Source organism: Salvelinus sp. IW2-2015, linkage group LG32 (assembly GCF_002910315.2).
Source record: "Salvelinus sp. IW2-2015 linkage group LG32, ASM291031v2, whole genome shotgun sequence".
Lineage (NCBI taxonomy): Eukaryota > Metazoa > Chordata > Actinopteri > Salmoniformes > Salmonidae > Salvelinus > Salvelinus sp. IW2-2015.
In genome coordinates, this window is record NC_036871.1 from 32,222,404 (window position 1) to 32,245,495 (window position 23,092).

General features: G+C 45.2%; 2 protein-coding genes and 1 long non-coding RNA gene across 6 annotated transcripts in view; 2 read left to right on the top strand and 1 right to left on the bottom strand.

Moving 5' to 3' along the window:
• LOC139023481 (uncharacterized) overlaps positions 1-9,412 on the top strand; it is a 27,362-nt gene extending 17,950 nt beyond the window's left edge. Inside the window, exons 2-4 of the long non-coding RNA XR_011474604.1 lie at positions 5,741-5,805; positions 8,677-8,794; positions 8,881-9,412. This is a non-coding gene — a long non-coding RNA (uncharacterized lncRNA). The remainder of the gene's footprint in view (positions 1-5,740; positions 5,806-8,676; positions 8,795-8,880) is intronic.
• An 872-nt stretch (positions 9,413-10,284) lies between these two features.
• Positions 10,285-16,056, top strand: homeza (homeobox and leucine zipper encoding a). 4 transcript variants are annotated; one of them, XM_023977147.2, is made up of 4 exons: positions 10,285-10,689; positions 10,910-10,990; positions 12,229-12,338; positions 12,766-16,056. In XM_023977147.2, exon 4 carries the CDS (start codon positions 12,794-12,796, stop codon positions 14,879-14,881), a length of 2,088 nt encoding a protein of 695 aa, XP_023832915.1. In that variant the 5' UTR covers positions 10,285-10,689; positions 10,910-10,990; positions 12,229-12,338; positions 12,766-12,793; the 3' UTR covers positions 14,882-16,056. The 4 variants fall into 4 exon arrangements, with proteins under 4 accessions (XP_023832915.1, XP_023832914.1, XP_023832916.1 ...); XM_023977146.2 differs by having other exon boundaries at positions 10,285-10,990; XM_023977148.2 differs by lacking the exon at positions 10,910-10,990.
• A 29-nt stretch (positions 16,057-16,085) lies between these two features.
• On the bottom strand, positions 16,086-21,563 carry LOC139023477 (E3 ubiquitin-protein ligase RNF212B-like). The gene is made up of 14 exons (XM_070436710.1): positions 21,229-21,563; positions 20,739-20,890; positions 20,574-20,626; positions 20,358-20,432; positions 20,107-20,213; positions 19,944-20,004; positions 19,785-19,813; positions 19,641-19,684; positions 19,462-19,486; positions 19,244-19,307; positions 19,076-19,139; positions 18,787-18,817; positions 17,032-17,120; positions 16,086-16,844 (listed from the first exon to the last, which is right to left on the bottom strand). Exons 2-13 carry the CDS (start codon positions 20,842-20,844, stop codon positions 17,036-17,038), a joined length of 744 nt encoding a protein of 247 aa, XP_070292811.1. The 5' UTR covers positions 20,845-20,890; positions 21,229-21,563; the 3' UTR covers positions 16,086-16,844; positions 17,032-17,035.
• Between the last annotated feature and the right edge of the window lie 1,529 nt (positions 21,564-23,092).

The window sequence follows — 23,092 nt, forward strand, 5'->3', positions numbered from 1 at the left end:
GGTCAAGGTTTGGCTTTTTCAAGAGAGGCTTATTACTGCCCCTTTTAGTGAGTTGGTACACATCCGGTGGATAGAAGAGCCGTTTATTATGTTCAACATAGGAGGGCCAAGCACATGAAGCAGCTCTTTCAGTAGTTTAGTTGGAATAGGATCCAGTATGCAGCTTGAAGGTTTAGAGGCCATGATTATTTTCATCATTGTGTTCAAGAGATATAGTACACTTAAGTGTCTCTCTTGATCCTAGGTCCTGGCAGAGTTGTGAAGACTCAGGACAGCTAAGCATTGGAGGAATACGCAGATTTAAAGAGGAGTCCGTAATTTGCTTTCTAATGATCATGATCTTTTCCTCAAAGAAGTTCATGAATTTATTACTGCTGAAGTGAAAGCCATCCTCACTTTGGGGAATGCTGCTTTTTAGTTAGCTTTGCAACAGTATCAAAAATAAATTTTGGATTGTTCTTATTTCTTCTCAATTAAGTTGGAAAAGTAGGATGATCGAGCAGCAGTGAGGGCTCTTTCGATACTGCACAGTACTGTCTTTCCAAGCTAGTCGTAAGACTTCCAGTTTGTGTGGCGCCATTTCCGTTCCAATTTTCTAGAAGCTTGCTTCAGAGCTCGGGTATTTTCTGTATACCAGGGAGCTAGTTTCTTATGACAAATGTTTTTAGTTTTTAGGGTGCAACTGCATCTAGGGTATTGCGCAAGGTTAAATTGAGTTCCTCAGTTAGGTGGTTAACTGATTTTTGTCCTCTGACGTCCTTGGGTAGGCAGAAGGAGTCTAGAAGGGCATCAAGGAATCTTTGTGTTGTCTGAGAATTTATAGCACAACTTTTGATGCTCCTTGGTTGCGGTCTGAGCAGATTATTTGTTGCGATTGCAAACGTAATAAAATGGTGGTCCGATAGTCCAGGATTATGAGGAAAAACATTAAGATCTACAACATTTATTCCATGGGAAAAACTAGGTCCAGAGTATGACGTGGCAGTGAGTAGGTCCAGAGACATGTTGGACAAAACCCACTGAGTCGATGATGGCTCCAAAAGCCTTTTGGAGTGGGTCTGTGGACTTTTCCATATGAATATTTAAAATCACCAAAAACCAGAATATTATCTGCTATGACTACAAGGAACTCAGTGAGGAACGCTGTATATGGAGGCCTGTAAACAGTAGCTATAAAAAGTGATTGAGTAGGCTGCATAGATTTCATGACTAGAAGCTCAAAAGACGAAAACGTCATTTTTTTTTTTTGTAATTAAAATTTGCTATCGAAAATGTTAGCAACACCTCCGCCTTTGCTGGATGCACGGGGGATATGGTCACTAGTGTAACCAGGAGGTGAGGCCTTATTTAACACAGTAAATTCATCAGGCTTAAGCCATGTTTCAGTCAGGCTGTCACGTTCCTGACCTGTTTTCTGTTGTTTTGTATGGTGTGGATGGTCAGGGCGTGAGTTTTGGGTGGGCAGTCTATGTTTGCTGTTTCTATGTTGGTTTTGGGTTGCCTGGTATGGCTCTTAATTAGAGGCAGGTGTTTTGCGTTTTCCTCTAATTGAGAGTCATATTAAGGTAGGTTGTTCTCACTGTTTGTTTGTGGGTGATTGTCCGCTGTGTCTGTGTATTTTGCACCACACGGTACTGTCTCGTCTCGGTCGTTCCTGTTTATGTGTTTCCTCGTTTCATGTAAGTTCATAGTTTAGGTCTGTCTAGTTTCATTTTGTTAATCATTCAAGTGTATTTCGTTTCGTGTTTTTCCGTCTTGTCAAATAAACATTATGTATTCATCACCCCGCGCGCCTTGGTCTACTCACTCACCGAGGGACGGCCGTTACAGAATCACCCACCAAACCCAGATCAAGCAGCGGGTTAATGGACAGCAACGACAGCGCACGAAGCAGGATTTATGGTCTTGGGAGCAAGTATTCAACGGAGAAGGACCCTGGGCTAAGGTGGGAGAGAATCGCCGCTCTCGGGAGGAGAAGGAGGCAGCCACAGCCCAGGAGCGCTGGTATGAGGAGGCAGCGCGGCGACGCGGTTGGGAGCCCGAGAGTCAGACCCAAACATTTCTTGGGGGGGGCACACGAGGAGTGTGGCAAAGCCGGGTAGGATACCTGAGCCAACTCCCCGTGCTTACCGTGGAGTGAGAGAGCGTTGTACTGGTCAGACACCGTGTTATGCGGTAAAGCGCACGGTGTCCCCAGTACGCGTGCTTAGCCCAGTGCGGGCTATTCCACCTTGCCGCACTGGGAGGGCTAGGTTGGGCATCGAGCCAGATGTCATGAAGCCGGCCCAACGTATCTGGTCTCCAGTACGTCTCCTCGGGCCGGCATACATGGCACCAGCCTTACGAATGGTGTCCCCGGTTCGCCAGCATAGCCCAGTGCGGGCTATTCCACCTCGCCGCACTGGCAGGGCTACGGGCACCATTCAACCTGGTAAGGTTGGGCAGGCTCGGTGCTCAAGAGCACGTGTCCTCCTTCACGGTCCGGTATACCCGGTGCCACCTCCAAGTACCAGTCCACCGGTGGCAGCCCCCCGCACCAGGCTGTCTCTCGCGGTTCTCTCTCCAGCTGCTCCCACCTGTTCCAGCGCTGTCAGAGCTTTCCTCCTCTCCAGCGCAGCCAGTGCCTATATACCACGCACCAGGCCTACTGTTGCGCCTCAGCAGGGCAGAGTCGGCCGTCTGCCCAACGCCTGCTGCACTGCCCGTCTGCCCAGCGGCGCCTGAACTGCCCGTCTGCCCAGCGGCGCCTACTGCCGTCTGCCCAGCGGCGCCTGAACTGCCCGTCTGCCCAGCGGCGCCTGAACTGCCCGTCTGCCCAGCGGCGCCTGAACTGCCCGTCTGCCCAGCGGCGCCTGAACTGCCCGTCTGCCCAGCGGCGCCTTGAACTCCCGTCTGCCATGAGCCTGCAAAGCCGCCCGTCTGCCATGAGCCTGCAAAGCCGCCCGTCTGCCAGAGCCTACAGAGCCTTCCGCCAGACCGGATCAGCCAGAGCTTCCGCCAGACCGGATCAGCCAGAGCCTTCCGCCAGACCGGATCAGCCAGAGCCTTCCGCCAGACCGGATCAGCCAGAGCCTTCCGCCAGACCGGATCAGCCAGAGCCTTCCGCCAGACCGGATCAGCCAGAGCCTTCCGCCAGACCGGATCAGCCAGAGCCGTCCAGCCAGGACCTGCCAGAGCCGTCCAGCCAGGACCTGCCAGAGCCGTCCAGCAGGACCTGCCAGGAGCCGTCCAGCCAGGACCTGCCAGAGCCGTCCAGCCAGGACCTGCCAGAGCCGTCCAGCCAGGACCTGCCAGAGCCCGTCAGCCAGGACTGCCAGAGTCCTCAGCCAGGACCTGCCAGAGTCCCTCAGCCAGGACCTGCCAGATCCTCAGCCAGGACCTGCCAGAGTCCCTCAGCCAGGACCTGCCAGAGTCCCTCAGCCAGGACCTGCCAGAGTCCCTCAGCCAGGACCTGCCAGAGTCCCTCAGCCAGGACCTGCCAGAGTCCTCACCACCTCCAGAGCTCAGCGACCTGCCAGAGTCCCTCAGCCAGGACCTGCCAGAGTCCCTCAGCCAGACCTGCCAGAGTCCTCAGCCAGACCTGCCGAGTCCTCAGCCAGGACCTGCCAGAGTCCCTCAGCCAGACCTGCCAGAGTCCCTCAGCCAGGACCTGCCAGGACCTGCCAGAGTCCCTCCCAGACCTGCCAGGACCTGCCAGAGTCCCTCAGCCAGGACCTGCCAGAGTCCCTCAGCCAGGACCTGCCAGAGTCCTCAGCCCGGTGCTGCCCCTTATTCCGGTGCTGCCCTTATCCCGGTGCTGGCCCTTATCCCGGTGCTGCCCCTTCATTTAGGTGGTTTTAGTTGGAGGGTGGTCATTGGGAGGGGGATACAGAAGCGGGGAGTGACTATGGTGGTGTGGGGACAGCGTCCGGAGCCTGAGCCACCACCGTGGTCAGATGCCCACCCAGACCCTCCCCTGGACTTTGTGCTGGTGCGCCCGGCGTTCGCACCTTGAGGGGGGTTCTGTCACGTTCCTGACCTGTTTTCTGTTTTGTATGTGTGTGATGGTCAGGGCGTGAGTTTTGGGTGGGCAGTCTATGTTTGCTGTTTCTATGTGGTTTTGGGTTGCCTGGTATGGCTCTTAATTAGAGCAGGTGTTTTGCGTTTTCCTCTAATTGAGAGTCATATTAAGGTAGGTTGTTCTCACTGTTTGTTTGTGGGTGATTGTCTCCTGTGTCGCTGTGTCTGTGTATTTTGCACCACACGGTACTGTCTCGGTCGTTCCTGTTTATGTGTTCCTCGTTTCATGTAAGTTCATAGTTTAGGTCTGTCTAGTTCGTTTTGTTATTTTGTTAATCATTCAAGTGTATTTCGTTTCGTGTTTTTCCGTCTTGTCAAATAAACATTATGTATTCATCACCCGCTGCGCCTTGGTCTACTCACTCACCGAGGGACGGCCGTTACACAGGCCAATCACATCAAGATTATGATCAGTGATTAGTTCATTGACTATAACTGCCTTTGAAGTGAGGGATCTAACATTAAGTAGCCCTATTTTGAGATGTGAGGTATCACGATCTCTTTCAATAATGGCAGAAATGGAGGAGGTCTTTATCCTAGTGTGATTGCTAAGGCGAACACCGCCATGTTTAGTTTTGCCCAACCTAGGTCGAGGCACAAACACAGTCTCAATGGGGATAGCTGAGCTGACTACACTGACTATGCTAGTGGCAGACTCCACTAAGCTGGCAGGCTGGCTAGCTGCCTGGCCTGCACCTTATTTCATTGTGGAGCTAGAGGGGTTAGAGCCCTGTCTATGTTGGTAGATAAGATGAGAGCACCCCTCCAGCTAGGATGGAGTCCGTCACTCCTCAGCAGGTCAGGCTTGGTCCTGTTTGTGGGTGAGTCCCAGAAAGAGGGCCAATTATCTACAAATTCTATCTTTTGGGAGGGGCAGAAAATAGTTTTCAACCAGCGATTGAGTTGTTAGACTCTGCTGTAGAGCTCATAACTCCCCCTAACTGGGAGGGGGCCAGAGACAATTACTCGATGCCGACATCTTTCTAGCTGATTTACACGCTGAAGCTATGTTGCGCTTGGTGACCTCTGACTGTTTCATCCTAACATCGTTGGTGCCGACGTGGATAACAATATCTCTATACTCTCTACACTCGCCAGTTTTAGCTTTAGCCAGCACCATCTTCAGATTAGCCTTAACGTCGGTAGCCCTGCCCCCTGGTAAACAGTGTATGATCGCTGGGTGATTCGTTTTAAGTCTAATACTGCGGGTAATGGAGTCGCCAATGACTAGGGTTTTCAATTTGTCATAGCTAATGGTGGGAAGCGTCATGCCGCCATCTTGACCCCTTGCTCAACTTTAAACAAGTTTACCAAACCCTCCATGCTTTTTTTTGGGCTATGATATTCGTATCCTATCCTCTTCAGTGTGACAGGCTAGCTGCAGACACAGCCATTGAGCTGAGGAGAAGGGGAGTGGCCTCTGTCAGTCTATGGCCTTGAGTAGTTCAGACAGAGTTGGTGTCTCAACTCATCATCATTGAGAAGGATTCTCCACCAGGTATTGATCCTAAGGTAGATGATAAACCATTTGACAGTATTGCTCTTCAATATGAGTTTGAAAGACTGATGCTGTTTTCTTCATGATTTTCTGAATTATATATTTTCATAGGCTTTACTAGTTCTTATTATTTCACTGTAGTGACTTTGTGATAAAGGCATTACCCCATTTCTCTCAATTCAGAGACATCTTTGCCAATGAAGACACCACAGAGCTGAGTGGGAAGTGCATTGTGGAGCTGGCGAAAGGTACATTACATTTACATTATACTACAGCATGTACATGGTCATGCACCGTTATACACTCAGTGGCCAGTTTATTAGGTACACCACCCCGTTCACAAAAATGGTTAGCTCCTACAGACAGTGAGTCACGTGGTCATGGCTTGCTATATAAAGAAGGCACACAAGCATCAAGGCATTCAGTTACTGTTCGATTAAACATTAGAATGGGCAAAACTAGTGACCTGAGCAACTTTGAGCGTGGTATGATCATCAGGTCAGGCGCGCTGGTCCCAGCATCTCAGAAACAGCTGGCCTCCTGGGCTTTTCACGCACAACAGTGTCTAGGGTTTACTGAGAATGGTGCGATAAACCAAAAACATCCTCGGTCCTCTGCCAGGACCTAGGATCAAGGGTGACACTCAAGTGTTTTAGTACTATATCTCTTGACACAATGATGAAAATAAACCTTCAAGCCTCTAAACCTTCAAGCTGCATACTGGACCCTATTCCAACTAAACTACTGAAAGAGCTGCTTCCTGTGCTTGGCCCTCCTATGTTGAACATAATAAACGGCTCTCTATCCACCGGATGTGTATCAAACTCACTAAAAGTGGCAGTAATAAAGCATCTCTTGAAAAAGCCAAACCTTGACCCAGAGAATATAAAGAACTATCGGCCTATATCGAATCTCCCATTCCTCTCAAAAATTTGAGAAAAAGCTGTTGCGCAGCAACTCACTGCCTTCCTGAAAGCAATGTATACGAAATGCTTCAGTCTGGTTTTAGACCCCATCATAGCACTGAGACTGCACTTGTGAAGGTGGTAAATGACCTTTTAATGGCGTCAGATCGAGGCTCTGCATTGTTCTCGTGCTCCTAGACCTTAGTGTTGCTTTTGATACCATCGATCATCACATTCTTTTGGAGAGATTGGAAACGCAAATTGGTCTACACGGACAAGTTCTGGCCTGGTTTAGATCTTATCTGTCGGAAAGATATCAGTTTGTCTCTGTGGATGGTTTGTCCTCAACTGTACATGTCGGTGTTCCTCAAGGTTCCGTTTTAGGACCACTATTGTTTTCACTATATGTTTTACCTCTTGGTGATGTCATTCGGAAACATAATGTTAACTTTCACTGCTATGGGGATGACACACAGCTGTACATTTCGATGAAATATGGTGAAGCCCCAAAATTGCCTGTGTTTCAGACATAAGGAAGTGGATGGCTGAAAATGTTCTACTTTTAAACTCAGACAAAACAGAGATGCTTGTTCTAGGTCCCAAGAAACAAAGAGATCTTCTGTTGAATCTGACAATTAATCTTGATGGTTGTACAGTCGTCTCAAATAAAACTGTGAAGGACCTCGGCGTTACTATGGACCCTGATCTCTCTTTTGACAAACATATCAAGACTGTTTCAAGGACAACTTTTTTTGCATCTACGTAACATTGCAAAAATCAGAAACTTTCTGTCCAAAAATGATGCAGAAAAAGTAATCCATGCTTTTGTCACTTCTAGGTTAGACAAATACAATGCTCTACTTTCTGTCTGAGTGTAGTCCGGCCCAGGAGTGTGAAGGTGAATGGAAAGGCACTGGAGCACTGAACCACCCTTGCCTTCTCTGCCTGGCCGGTTCCCCTCTCTCCACTGGGATTCTCTGCCTCTAACCCTATTACAGGGGCTGAGTCACTGGCTTACTGGTGCTCTTCCATGCCGTCCCTAGGAGGGGTGCGTTACTTGAGTGGGTTGAGTCATTGACATGATCTTCCTGTCTGGGTTGGCGCCCCCCCTTGAGTTGTGCCGTGGCGGAGATCTTTGTGGGTTATACTCTGTATTGTCTCAGGATGGTAAGTTGGTGGTTGAAGATATCCCTCTAGTGGTGTGGGGGCTGTGCTTTGGCAAAGTGGGTGGGGTTATATCCTGCCTGTTTGGCCCTGTCCGGGGGTATCGTCAGATGGGGCCAGTGTCTCCCGACCACTCCTGTCTCAGCCTCCAGTATTTATGCTGCAGTGGTTTATGTGTTGGGGGGCTAGGGCCAGTCTGTTATATCTGGAGTATTTCTCCTGTGTGAATTTAAGTATGCTCTCTAACTCTCTCTTTCTCTCTCTCTCTCGGAGGACCTGAGCCCTAGGACCATGCCTCAGGACTACACCTGCATTGCTTGCTGTTTGGAGTTTTAGGCTGTGTTTCTGTACAGCACTTTGAGATATCAGCTGATGTAAGAAGGGCTTTATAAATAAATTTGATTTGAATCAGCGGTAGTTCTGCAGGTGAAAACGGCTAGTTGATGAGGTCGAATGAGAATGTTAAGAAACATGCAAGCTAACATGCAGGCCACAAACAGGCAAATAACAGCACAATACAACAGTATCTCGGGAATGCACAACTCGTCAGGCCTTGTCACGGATGGGCTTTTGCAGTAGACAACCACACCGGGTTCCCCTCCTATCAGCTAAAAACTAGAAGCGGCGGCTCCAGTGGGCACACGATCACCAACACTGGACAATTGAGGAGTGGAAAAATGTTGCCTGGTCCAACGAATCCCGTTTCTTGTAGCGTCATGCTGATAACAGTCAGGAATTGGCATTCCCTTGTGTCAACGGTACAGGCTGGTGGCGGGTGTGTAATGGTGTGGGGAATGTTTTCCTGGCACACATTAGGTCCCTTGATACCAATTGAGCAATGTTTCCATGCCCTGAAGAATTCAGGCTGTTCGGGAGGCAAAGGGCGTCTTGACTCGGTACTAGATGAGTGTACCTAATAAACTGTCCAGTGAGTGTATTTCTTCAGTTAATTATAACGCCTTATTTAACAACAAAACAGGCTAAATATCCTTTTGAAGATTTGTTTGTTTTACATCTGGGCTCTCACCTTAACTGTTTTTTGATTTGCAGATGTTTTTCAGAGTTGAAGTTCTGTTTTGCATTCCGTTTCTGATTTGAAGATAACCTGATGTTGCTGTCAGGAAACGTGTTGACCTGGTTAGGGGCTACGGGATACAAGATGTTGACGGTAGGGAGATAATCTATTTGCACGCTGAACTGAAATGTACATAGGCCTGTACACCAGTCTCTAACTTACTCTCTCTTTATTTTCAGGTGGGAGTGTGACAGACCACATCTCCTTCAAATTCCTCCTTACCCAGGTCCCATATCTTTCCTGGCTGTCCTAGATGGTACCCTCATTTTTCTGGGTTCCTCGGTTTGTTCTTACCCTCACCATGGACGCTTCTGAGACTCCTCAAACTCTTCTGTGACACATGGATTACTGCAGTGGCAGTAATGTACATTACACGGTATTCCTATACATAGAATACTAAATCATTATAATTCTGTGTTCATATTCCTATGGAGGATCTGCACCATTGTTCTTTATTGAGTACTATGAGTTTTACCAATTTATAAGCTTGCATGTGATTAACCTTGCCAAACTATTGCCTCAGATTTACAAAAGTTGGGAGATGCTACCACATGTCTAAACACAAAATGACTTGATTCAAATGAGCATTGTATGAAGAAACATGCCAGCTGTGATCTTTAGCTGCATCTAAAAACGCTAACCAAATGTGAATGTATTTTGTAATACTGATAGCAATAAAATTATCTACATTCCTATACCACTTAGCACTAATATGTTGTGTGTAGCAGGGTCATTGTTATTGCATGAGTTTACTTAAGGCTCGTGTTGTGCACTTATTTAAACAGTTATTTAAGTGTTTTATTAATAGCCTAATCAGAGAGGAATGTGAAGCCAGAGGTTTTACTCAACCCAAAATCTGTCCACGAAAATAAGCCCATGAGGTGAGGAATTTTTGTATGGATATCAATGAGTTTTGAATTTGGTCAACAAAAATGGAATTGCTAATTTGCTACATGAGGCTTATTTGATTAAATAGAAGTTCGTAAATTGTTAGGTTGTTATTACTGTACTGATGTGAGTGGACGCACATTGCATTTCGGCAATTTAGAAAAAAACTACTTTTATATCTGAGTTGTGGCTGTTGTCATGGAGATAAAGGAGTCATCGTGGATATAACCAGAGGTTTACCTTGCGAACGACATGTTACTCCAAAACATTCTTGAACAGACTTTGAGGTATGTTTGCGCCCGTTTGGTGGGTGTGGTGAGGTGTGGCTTGAAGTAACGTGTTTAAAGGGCAGTGGCCATGCAGACAGCGTTCCACAACCCAACCCCTTCCCGTTTTTCAACTGGTTCAGTACAGCAACGTTTCCGTTCAATTGAACGTCCCAGAGCGTAAAAACGTCCTGAACGCAGCTCCACTTTAGCATGGACATTGCCATCGAGGGCTTACACATTTTTTATGTAGTAAACTAGATGGGGGTTCCTATGAGTTGGGAGCAATCAGCAAATTAAGAAAATTGACTAAGCCTTGCTCAATTGCGCTGCCCATGCTGTCACAGAGACGATATTGGCACAGATACAGAGATGAGTCATCTATCTCTATGGCCTGTTGTTCACACGCGTCTCTGCCCTCTCATTGGCTAGAATGGTCCCACCTGATCTCGTTCCTCCCGCCTGCTTTCGATGACATGTACTTCTATTGTTAGAGCGGTCACTGGACTATCTTGTCAATATAATAGACCATCGTTGGTCTAATGGAATCTGAACGTACTCTTTCTAAACAACTAAGATAACCTTACAAACATGGCGATTGCGGTTCCTATAAGTGTGTAATTGAAGAGTTATWTTGCCGACCAATCCCAATGACAGGCACCTCCTTCCTCCAATCCCTGTCTTTGCATAGAATGGCACACCCTCTTTACCGTCACCCAGGAGATACTGAGGGGAGGGGGGGTGCTCTGAGTTCCTGGTCCTCCTAGCCTCGATTTGGCCGGACACGACACACTTTCGGATTTACAGAACAAAAGCAACAACGGACCGAGGGGGGTAGGTACAGTAAGGAAACAATTTCAAACAATTAACAAATCGATTATTCGATTCTAAAGGCGTATCATATTTAGTATCAGTTTGGGTCTCAACTTGAGACAGCTACAAAGTTCTAGAATTGTTTCCGAAACGAGAACCCGTTTTGAGGTTCGACGGATAAATAAAGCATCAGGGTCAGACAAACGGTATTGTTCCCCCGTTTTGTTCTCTCCAACTTCAGCCATTAACAAAAGAGAAGATTGGGATATTTTGTTTTCACTTTATCCAACCCCAGAGTGAAGGGGTGAAATACATGATTCCGGTAAGTTATTTTTGTTATTACTGAAGCGTGTCCGTGTGAGTGCGCAGTCTGACCATTTTAGCTAGTACGCCACAAAGGATCAAGACATCGGAAGGGTAGGCCTATTGTCATGGCCACTGCTCCAACCTGTGAGCTGTTTAACATCGTATGCTGTCTTGCTGTATGATATGAGGCCTGGTTACCGTTAGTAAAGCGCCGAATATCTTTCTGTCGTCGGCAATATAAAATGTTAACGGGCTACTAGTTTGCTCACTCCCTGGTTGGCCCAATCATTTTTGGGATATGAACGAATAACTTCCGAGAAACAGAGTTTCAACAGAACGCAGCAGGATACATTTAGTTCGCTAATCACTTGAGTGATTTGGTTCTGGGATCCGATTCTAGATATTCCTGACCGTCGGGCTCTTAAATTGGTCAGCATAACTTGATCTAATTTCTCAAATACTTGACTCCCAGTTTCTTTTCGTGTTAGTTTGTTTATTAAAAATCGCAGGGTTTCCCAAACTCGGTCCTGGGGCCTCCCAGGGGTGTACTGGTTGGTTTTTGCCTTAACACTACACATCTGACTCAAATAATCACCTCATCAAGCTTTGATTATTTAAATCAGCTGTGTAACACTAGGGCAAAAACTTAAACGTGCATCATTGGGAAGACCAAGGGCTGAGTTTGGGAAACCCTGTGCTGTGGTAATCATCATGTGAACTCCTAGCTGGAAGGACACAGGGTATGCGTCATTTGTCACAGTCCTGCACACTTATTCATTCATCATACACACCTGATTCCGCTAACAAAGGTTCGTTATTGGTCATCAAAGTAAGTTGAATCGGGTGTTAGTGCCAGTCTGGGACATGCACACTGCGCCCCGCCAGGATAAATAGACCTCTTGAGTGTGGTGTACTTGGATTAAATTCCAGTTTTGTGTGTTTGTCAGGGGGAAATTACTTTAAATTTACACCTGTTGCACGTCATAGTTTGCTCTGTGAATTGACAATGAACTTGTGGTTTTGGTCAGATAAGGACAGAGGTTGCACATAAATTCCTTCAAATAGCCGGTCTCAAGTTGACCTTTTGTGTAAAGTCAATGCCTCTGCTTTAGATGTTTAAAAAAAAAAATAATGCAGGTTATTATACAACACTTTCATAAATGACAATGTTTTATTTATGTATATATTTTATAATGTATGAATTGCCTACACATTGAATATGTCAATTGCTCAATCTCTTTTGTCTTTCCATAGGTGTTTCTGCTGTGCCTCACTGCCTCTGTCAGGGGGGTCAAACTTGATTCTGAGGACTGACGACTTGAAGGGAAACAAGGACGACGGAACAAAGCCAGTGCTGGAAACGGGTAAGAGAAGCGCCTGTGGCAGATTTCTCACAGCCCCCCCCCCTTTCCCTGAGACCCCCTGACTACACACCCCACCCTCACAACACAAGTCAATCACCACACTTTGGTTCCAAGGGGGAGGGGAGCACAATCTGGACAGAGGATATACGACCAGTTTCATGGTGAGACTTTGAGAAGGGAGTGTGACTTAGAGGGGGAGGGGAAACAGCTGTCAGGTCTTTGACTTTGGGAATAGAAAGTCCTCCTCTAGATACTTTCATCCAGACCGTGACTCATATACTGCTCCTTTGACACATTTTCCCCTAAAGCACATGACAACATTATAGTATCTAAACATTGGCAACCTCCAGTGAGATTTCACTGTTAATGTTATAATCAATTTATAAAGCACACAATGTATTTGATATCTTTATCATATCTCTACCAGACTGGAGTGACGGGCGGTGACATCACCGATGGCAACACAGGTTGACCGTAACAGAAGAATAGGACTGGAGGTAAACATGAAGGAGTCATCCCAGTGTGATGTCACATGGACAGAGAATGAAGGAAAGCATACCTCCCTGCATTCCTCCAAGACTTCACACTATCAGATCACCAATGGAAAGAGCAATCTATCCTCTGACCCCAGTGCAACAGACAGTGATGTAAGCGAGGGCAGAGATGGGGGTGTTAGTTTCAGCACCAACCATAACTCTGTGGTGTGCCTGCCTTTGGTCTCGGAGGGCCTGAAGCTAGTATGGACACAGTCAGATCAGACACGTGAGCTTGACACCATCCCAGAGCTGGTCCAGGCATTCAATGTGTTCCCATACCCAACATCTCGTGAGGTGAATGCCTTGGCACGGCTTTGTGCCCTGCCTCTGGACAAAGTCAAGGTCTGGTTCATGGTGCAGAGAATCAAATACGGTATCAGCTGGGCCTCAGAGGAGATTGAGGAGACGCGTCGCAAGCTGGCCGGACCTGAGCGGACTAACGACTATGCAAATGAGAAGGAGATAAAAATTAGGAATGGGTGTGGGGCAATATCTGTGGAGACAGAGGACGATGATCAAATTAATAATGGTCTTCACTCCTACCTGCTTCACCCAAGAAAACGAGCCAGACATGAGACCCCAGAACCCTGCAAACCAGCCGCCACTGTCCAACATTTCAGTTCCTCTCTCCCACCCCCTCAGGATTCATACTACTACCGCCCTCCTGTGGACATGCCAGCAACTACCGCAACTGATGCTTCCCTGAGCCTCTCTGAGACCTCACTTGGCTCTCCACAGCAACAACAACGCGGACGCTACAAAAAGACCAAAGCCCAACTTGCAGTCCTTCGCAGCAGCTTCCTGCGGGAAAACTGGCCCGCAGAGACTGAGCTCCGACGCCTGCAGGAGGAAACCAGCCTGAGCCGCAATGACATCCGCAAGTGGTTCAGCGACAGCCGGTACCAGCTTAGAAATGGGCGTGGACTGCTTGGAACATCCATGGTCTATCCTCAGTTGACTACAGGAGACGCAAAGAACGAATCTCAGCAACTTCGACCTCTTCCACTCGTAGCACACAGGCCTCGGGATCAAGAAAATGGTCTTGAAGTGCAGGGAAGGGCTCAAGAGAAGGGAGCTCGCAGCAACGGAGTGAAAGATTCACACTTCTTCCAGAACTTTCTGTCAAACAGCTTGGAGGCATTTGGGGAGGGAGCAGTGGGAGTGGAGGCAGAGGAGGACGAGGTTGCGGAGGAAGCCTCAGTTCACACTGAAACTGTTAAGGAAGAGAACGAGGCGGTGGTGAAACAAGAAAAGCCTCTACACTTTAGGGGCAGTAAGAACCCAGAGATTAAACAATCACCATCAGCCGTTACCATCTCCACTTCCCCCCTCCCCTCGCATTCTACCACCCCTTCAACTTTGACTGCTAATAAGCGTAGTTCTTCTAGCACCAGCACGGTGCAGAGGTCTGCTCGCTCAGCCAAAGCCTCACTGACAGCCCTGTCTCTCTCCAGTCCTCCCTCAACCTCGTCTCCTCTTCTTACACCCGCTGGCCGACCACGGAAGACCAAGGAACAACTGGACATACTAAAGGAGCACTTCTTGCGGTGCCAGTGGCCTAAGAGTGAGGACTACACCCAGCTGGTAGAGCTCACAGGCTTGCCTCGTGCAGATGTCAGCCAGTGGTTTGGGGATACGCGCTATGCTGTTAAAAATGGTCAGCTACGTTGGGTGCAGGGGGTCCGTGAGCAATTCCGAGAGCAATTCCTGGCTGAATTAGCCACACAGCAAAATGGCAGTGGTGGAAATGGTTCCAGTGGAACCCCTCGGGTTACGGGTAGCCGCAAACGAAAGTCTCAAGTGAATGGCGCAACAGCACCAACATCCACTGCAGATTCCCCGGACATCAATCCGCTGGAGGTTTACCATCGCTCGACAGGGGTTCTTCATGAGAAAGACCTTGATGCCCTTTGCAAAAAGTCACGAATGAGCTACCAGCAGGTGCGGGACTGGTTTGCATCTCAGGAGAGCAAGGCATTTGACCCAGAGCCCAATGTTACTGATTGAGATGAGGAACTTGTGGGCTGGTAGGGGTTGGAAAGTAGCAGTGTCTCTCTTTTTTACAGAGGACAAGACTGATAATGTCTTACCCAGAATTTCTCATAAATTTGACAAACATTTCATATTGAATTACTTTGCTTTAATGTGAGCAGGTGTGACTCTTAAATGCTTAGTATCAGCACAGATTTTGCGACTGTGCTGAATTATTGCTGCATTCTCTTTTTTTCATAAGTTTGGACTAAATCCTGATGGTGCTGCCTACTGTAGACAGGACAGTACATAGTACACTGGTTCAATTCCCCCCCCACCTATTTTGTTTGTGTTATATAATTTGTAGTCCAGTATTGTAGCAACATATTAACTGGATAAAAAGTATGTATTGGTTAGAGCTCCTTAGGTACTGTAGTTTAGTTCTGTATTTTACAGAAGTGAAACTGCACTGGGAAAACCTAAACATAACATKATTTATGAGTCTTAGGGTAAAGACACTGATTAATCACTTAAAGTAGTAATCATTCCTTTACAACCTACATGTCCTTTTTACAAAAACAAACTGGACATCCACACGTAATACTTCTGAATAGACAGGTTGCACTTGAATTTTTGAGCCCTGACATTTTAGCTGTGATAATGTTTATTAAATGCATTCCTTTTCAGAAAAATTGAATACCTATTAAAATTGTTATGCAGTTTGCACTGACCTGCAATGTTTTAAAGTGAAGTTCAATGTCCACGAAGACTACAAGTTCCAAACATATTTTGGATAAACTGAAGATACTGAACTGCACTCTTTGGTTCTGTATAATCCTGTATTTTTCACTCTGCTCAACTGTCTCAATTTCTGTTTACCTGTGAAGGGCTGCAATATAGGCTTATTTTATTGTTGGGTTTTCAGTTTATTTCACCTAGTCCATGCCCCAGATTGGTGGGGACAGTATTCTTCCTATATTGAGCATTTGTGTGAGGGGATTGAGGGGCAAAAGAAGTCACTGGAATTGTGTAATCCAACCAAATTCAGTTCAGCAGAGAAGGGACAGAAGCATAATAGATTGTCTTAGTCCACTTTAATCCAACGCAATAAGTAGTGTTTTGTGCAGGCCATTTTCTATGCCTCTGAGAGGAAAATTACACGTGTTACATTCATCCAGGTATACCAGTAAAAGTATTTTAAMCAACATTAAGCAACATTTTCTACAGTGTAAAAAAAAAATTATATTAGCTATGAGAACATTACAAAGGAAGTACAAGAATGCTGTAGAGGGCTGAAGGAGAAATGTTTGTCTTAACACTTCTCAGTTGCCGATCCCTTTAATTGTAGTTGTAAACAGTTTTTCAATTTTCTACTTAACTGGACACATGGCGCTCATTTCAAAAGTCAGAGATTCTCCAGTACTTTTGTATCTTTTATATCTAGTAGTTGTGAAAGTAGCACTCCCAAGCCAAAAGTGATCCCTGAAAATTGCGTACTACATCACATATGTGCACCACCTCATTGCTCTCTACTGTTTCCACTGAGTCTTTGGTCCCATCCTGCAACCTCATTGGATAATGCTGGGCAGGCTTCTTGCTAGCTTCCAATCAATGCAAGGGCTAGAACTCAAATTGTTAAGGGGCTGGCCCACGTGGGGTGAAATGTAGGGGAAATGGTGCTGCACAGTTTCAAGAAAAGTATTTTCAAACTAGGGATTTTGTGGGTAATTGAATTGAAGACAGTAATTCTGCTCATAGATTATGCATATATGAACTACACTTTGACACATCATCCCAAAGCGGGAGGTTTAAATAATATATATATACTTTATTTGCCAAAGTACGGGAGCATGTCTTTTTAATGTTGTATTATGTTCAATTTAACATTTGCACAACTGCATCACTGGAAACAAGTAAAGAAAAAGAAAAAGAAAAAATGTTGTGTGTGTTAACTGCTTCCCTGCACTTTCTGAGATCGGGGTCAGCTGTTCTTCAGATTCTGCAGAAAAAGTAAGAACTATGCCAAAATACTTAAGGACACGTACTGAAATCAAAGTTGGATCTTTGTCATTTCACCTCGTCACTTTAGGAGCTACTTAATTTAAAACCTAAATTCAACTGGATCTCAATTTTGTCACTAGAATTGAAATTAAGTCAGTATGAGACAGCATGAAACAATAACCTACCGGTTTACTGGCCATTTCTGAAAGGCCTTGGGGAGTGCAGTGATGACCCAGTCAAGAACTGGAAAATGTTCGGAGTCAGATTCTCAGACCTGAGAATTGGGGAGAGGTTTGCTCATTTAGCTTTGGGCCTCTTTACACTAAACTACTTTGACAACACAGTCCCAGGAACGATACTCCTGATACTTTTGTAGTGTAAAGAGACAAATCTAGATTCAACTCTGTTTGAGAGATGTCTCCCACACAACTCTTCTGCAAAGGATTCAGGTAGGGCAGTTGTGCTTCATAGATCTGAGGAGGCGAGGACACTCCTCCATTCGCCTACTAATTATAATGAACAAAAATATTCCAACATGTAACAATTTCAAAGATTTTACTGAGTTACAGTTCATGTAAGGAAATCAGTCAATTTTCAATCAATTCATTAGGCCTTAATCTATGGATTTCACATGACTCGGAATACTGATATGCATCTGTTGGTCACAGATACCTTAACAAAAAAAAAGGTAGGTGCATGGATCCGAAAACAATGGGCCTCAGGATCTTCACGCGGAACAGTTACCAGGGATTCATCCGCAAAGAGCACATTTCTCCAGCGTGTCAGCGGCCATCGAAGGTGAGTTTTGTCCACTGAAGTCAGTTTCGACGCCGAACTGCAGTCAGGTCGAGACCCTGGTGAGGACGACGAGCATGCAGATGAGCTTCCCGAGACGGTTTCTGACAGTTTGTGCAGAAGTTCTTCTGTTGTGCAAACCCGGTTTCATCGGCTTTTCGGGTGGCTGGTTTCAGACAATCCAGCAGGTGAAGAAGCCGGATGTGGAGGTCATGGGCTGGCGTGGTTACACGTGGTCTGCGGTTGTAATGCCAGTTGGACGTACTGTCAAATTCTCTAAAACGATGACGGAGGCAGCTTATGGTAGAGAAATGTTCATTCAATTATCTGGCAACAGCTCTGGTGGACATTCCTGCAGTCAGCATGGCAAAACTTCAGACTTCTGTGGCATTGTGTGACAAAACTGCACATTTTAGAATGGCCTTTTTTTGTCCCTGGCACAAGGTCCTGTTTAATGATCATGCTGTTTTATCAGCTTCTTGATATGCCACACATGTCAGGTGGATGGATTATCTTAGCAAAGGAGAAATGCTCACTAACAGGGATGTAAACAAATTTGAGAGAAAAGCTTTTTGTGCGTATGAACATTTCTTTCACATGTTGCTTTTATATTTTTGTTCGGTGTAATTGACACTCAACCAATTATCAGTTTCTGGGTCATGAAGGAGCGAAGACAGAGGAATTGAGGAGAGGACTGACTTTTGTTCAAATGAGAATCTCCCACACTACATGTACCTGTAAGAATTACCTTAATACCAGTAGATAGCATTTTTGCTGTTAGCCAAATTGCTAATTATAGGCTTAAAATATGAACACATTTGTGAATCATTGCATTAACCAAGAGTGCAACATTATGGTTTAGATGAGAAGCTCCTGTATAGTTTGATGTGCGTTCCTTATTTTGTTTGTCCATATACTATGGTATTTACGGTACGCTAATAGGTGCACACACATGCATGAAGCAGGAACGTGGCTCTGGTCACCACATCCAAAGGCTGAAGTAAGGAAGGTGAAAACAGAAAAGTAGCAAATCTGATGTTAAAGAGCGATCTTACTACAACATTACTAATGTAAATCCACCCGTACCACTACTTTCAACGATGCACCATGGAAATGGAAATCAACTGATATTCATCAATTCTTACCGGGTGGGAGTGCTAATAATGGTGGGAGTCCCTATGAGAAGAGAGAAAAAAATGTAACATTTCAATCCCACATTTGACAGTTTGATGTTCAAAGTGATTTACAGAAAAATAGTTGTGTTGCTTGAATGAACTACCATGGTATGCTAAGACAATTCTATGCCAATCTTTAACTATCTGTTTGTCGATTGTTGATATATTTCTGTGACATCTTTCAAAAATGTTTGGCATGAAAATGTGCCAATGATTTTCTTTTTCATGACATTAAGTTAATCTGTTGTGTGCCACTCACTGAAGCCACCACGCTCGTGCAGAGAGCTCAGGCTGGAGATTGATGTGGCAGAACCAGGCGGAGTCTGAGAGCAGGAGCAGGAGAGAAACAGAGACCATAAGAAAATACACTTACTGGAGGAGGGTTTCTCAGTCTGCTACAGTTAAGACAGAAGGAATGAAAACTCACTGCGAGGGTGAGCCTAGGGTTTCTATCTCTGAATCTCTCCTGGGTTTCAGCAAAGCCTTGGTGGCTGAAACATAGTTATTGACAGGTGAAAATATCTCTGAATTTAATAAATTGAGAGAATATAGGACATTGTGTTTGAAAGACTGCTGTTAGACAGTCAGTGTGATGTGTGTATGCATACATGCCTGTCTGTGCAACCACATTCATATATCTCCTACCTAACAGGACGTGAGCGAGGGGTGACTGTAAGTGTAAAGACAGATAAGGAAAGTTACACACCATTGCTTATCTGAGGTTTAAAATGGAATTTCTCCTATTAGGGATTCATTTAAATTGTATCGTCTTGCTAAGATCTCTGAAATGCCTCTGACCACAACCCATCAACATTCATCTTTACCTGGGGAGGTAACAGCCACTGGGAGAGACATCCTTTGGGCACTGCTAGGGAAACAGATCAGTTGTCAGTAAACGCTTTGAGCTTATGAGATAATGACATATTGAAAATATTTTTCTCAGATGTGATAAATAGTAGAACTTATACCCATTTGTTTGAAATTGTCCAGGTGATGCCTGTGAAAAAAAGAGTAAAGTCTAAAATGAGTATTGTGACAGCAATAGCGTACTTGATTAATCAAAGTCAAAAGACAGTGTTTGCTAATTGCTCAAAGACATTCGATGCTAAATACACTGAAAATCATACCCTCCTCTGAGAGAGAGGTTTCTTCAACTCGGCATTCTCTCTTTTCAGCTCTAAAACTTGCCTGCATAAAGGTTATGCGAGAGAAAGAAATGTCACTGTAATTGACTGAAGTAAGGCAGAAGAATAATAGTAACATACTATCTATCGGTTGTTGTTACTGAACCTGTAACACTGATCTGTCACATCCTTCAGTCTCCTCTCCAGCTCCATAGATTTGTTTTTGAAGTAGACAATGACCCTTTCCTTCTGCCTTTGCTGGAATAGAGCAATCTGACAGGCAGCGATATCATCGTACAAATAGGTGCTACGCTGGTAGGCCCGTAATAAACATTTGTGTTTAACTTTCATTTTTACACTTTTACCCCGCAACTTTTATATCAAATACACCTAACACAAAATGTAAAACAGTTGAACCTGTGCTATGTGCTCCAGACGAGACTGAATGATCTTCACAGGGTCTTTGAAGAACACCTGCTCCTGAGGCTTCATCTTCCAATATAGGAAGAGTGATGTAGGGAGAAGAAAGTGTTATAAGTATGTAGAGATGAGGGACACTTGATTTACTGGGTAGGCTACATGTTGCTGTTGATGAATCAGTGACAGTCATTGAATTGAAAAAAGTAAACCAACCTGGTCTGAGATGGCCAGGTAATTGCAGCTGGCTCCACACACAGTGCAATGTTCTGAGGGGAAAAAAGGCAACATTTGGAGACAACACAACAGTATGAAATAAGAACAGATCTGGGACCATAGGATGGGTGTGGGCGGGGGACAGGGAAATGACAACAGTCATACTTTTATTGGGGTTGATGCAGCCTTCACAGCAGATGTGACCACAGCTGGAGACAGCAAAGTTCTGCCCCTCTCTTCGGAAGCAGCTGTTACAGTGGAACCAGTCCATCCCAATGCCTTGTGACTTGACTAGCTCTTGAATTTTGACACAAAACCTTGGAGAGAAAGGTTAGAATTCTGGATGACTGGATTCCATCATGATAATGTTAACTAGTTATGTTCATGCATTTTAACCCGGTTTATTGTCTCAAGTTTGCGTATCAATTGGACTTTTGTGTCGCTAGCAAACTAGCCAGCTAGCTAACATTAGATATGATCAATGACTGGTTTGAAACCTAGTCRGAGTCTGACTAGCCAGTAATGTTAGCTTAGCAGCTAACGTTACCTAGCAAACCAGCTAGCTAGCATAAGGTTGTAAAGTGATGCAGGGCAGAGAAAACACGTCAGACACACTCAAATATGAAATATGACTAATTTCAATGTTGTTGACTACCTTAGTTTTGAAATGTTGGCCTTAGTTGACCATCAACGTGAAGATGAGGAGCTGAAAAGTCTGCTTTATTTTACATTTTTACTGAGCTACTAGTCCTGTTCTCCTGCACTGCAGGGTGAATACCGTTGAATGCGCGCGCGTCGTTGATTGGTCGAGTCCTCCATAGCGCGCTAAATTCACATGATACGGTAACCGTGCAGAGAGGAATTCCAGTGAACAAAATGTCCTGGACTCCTGCTAAGATATGTCTTTGATGATAACTATATGGTTTATAAAATATTAAAAGTGTATTCCATTGTCAATATTGTATGACAAGACTGAGCAAAAACAGGTGCGCAGCAGATGTACTCAATTTCACCTTGGATTTCCAAAATATCCAAGTTTAAGCAGGAAAAATGACTAAACTAAGAACAGTGGCTAATCATTAATCCTGTTGTTAGTCTTTCACATGTGAGTAGGCCTGCAGCACATTGGTAAAGTATTTTAGCCTTATTCTAAAATGGATTCAAATTGTTTTCCCCTTGATCAATCTGCACACAATACCCCATAATGACAAAGCAAAAACAGGTTTTTAGAAAATGTTGCAAATGTATAAAAAAAAATAACGTAAAAATTACATTTACATAAGTATTCAGACCCTTTACTCAGTACTTTGTTTATGCACCTTTGGCAGCGATTACAGCCTCAAGTTTTTTGAGGTATGACACTAATCACACACTTGTATTTGGGGAGTTTCTCCCATTTTTCTCTGCAGATCCTCTCAAACTCTGTCAGGTTGGATGGGGAGCATCGCTGCACAGCTATTTTCAGGTCTCTCCAGAGATGTTAAATCAAGTTCAAGTCCGMGCTCTGTCTGGGCCACTCAAGGACATTCAGAGACTTGTTCCGAAGCCACTACTGTGTTGTCTTGGCTATGTGCTTAGGGTCGTTGTCCTGTTGGAAGGTGAACCTTCATCCTAATCTGAGGTGCTGAGCGCTCTGGAGCAGGTTTACATCAAGGATCTCTCTGTACTTTGCTCCATTCATCTTTCCCTCAATCCTGTCTAGTCTCCCAGTCCCTGCCGCTGAAAAACATCCCCACCGCATGATGCTGCCACCACCATGCTCCACCTTATCGATGGTATTGGCCAGGTGATAAGCGGTGCCTGGTTTCCTCCAGATGTGACGCTTGGCATTCAGGGCAAAGAGTTCAATCTTGGTTTCATCAGACCAGAGAATCTTGTTTTCTCATGGTCTGAGAGTCATTTAGGTGCCTTTTGGCAAACTCCAAGCACGCTGTCATGTGCCTTTTACTGAGGAGTGGCTTTCGTCTGGCCAGTCTACCATAAAGGCCTGATTGGTGGAGTGCTGCAGAGATGGTTGTCCTTCTGGAAGGTTCTCCCATCTCCACAGAGGAACTATGGGGCTCTGTCAGAGTGACCATCAGTTTCTTGGTCACCTCCCTGACCAAGGCCCTTCTCCCACGATTGCTCAGTTTGGCCAGCTGTAGGAATGGTCTTGGTGGTTCCAAACTTCTTCCATTTCAGAATGAAGGTAGGCCACTGTGTTCTTAGGGACCTTCAATGCTGCAGACACTTTTTGGTACCTTTCCCCAGATCTGTGCCTCGACACAATCCTGTCTCGGAGCTCTACGGAGAATTCCTTTGAAAAAGTGAAGGGGTCTGAATACTTTCCAAATGCACTGTATAAATGAATGCTATGACTCAAAAGGTTTTAAGTGAGGTTAGGCAGTTGTGGAAAAAGTACCCAATTGTCCTACTTGAGTAAAAGTAAAGATACCTTATTAATAGAAAATGACTCAAGTAAAATTGAAAGTCACCTGGTAAAATACTACTTGAGTAAAAGTATTTGGTTTTAAATATAC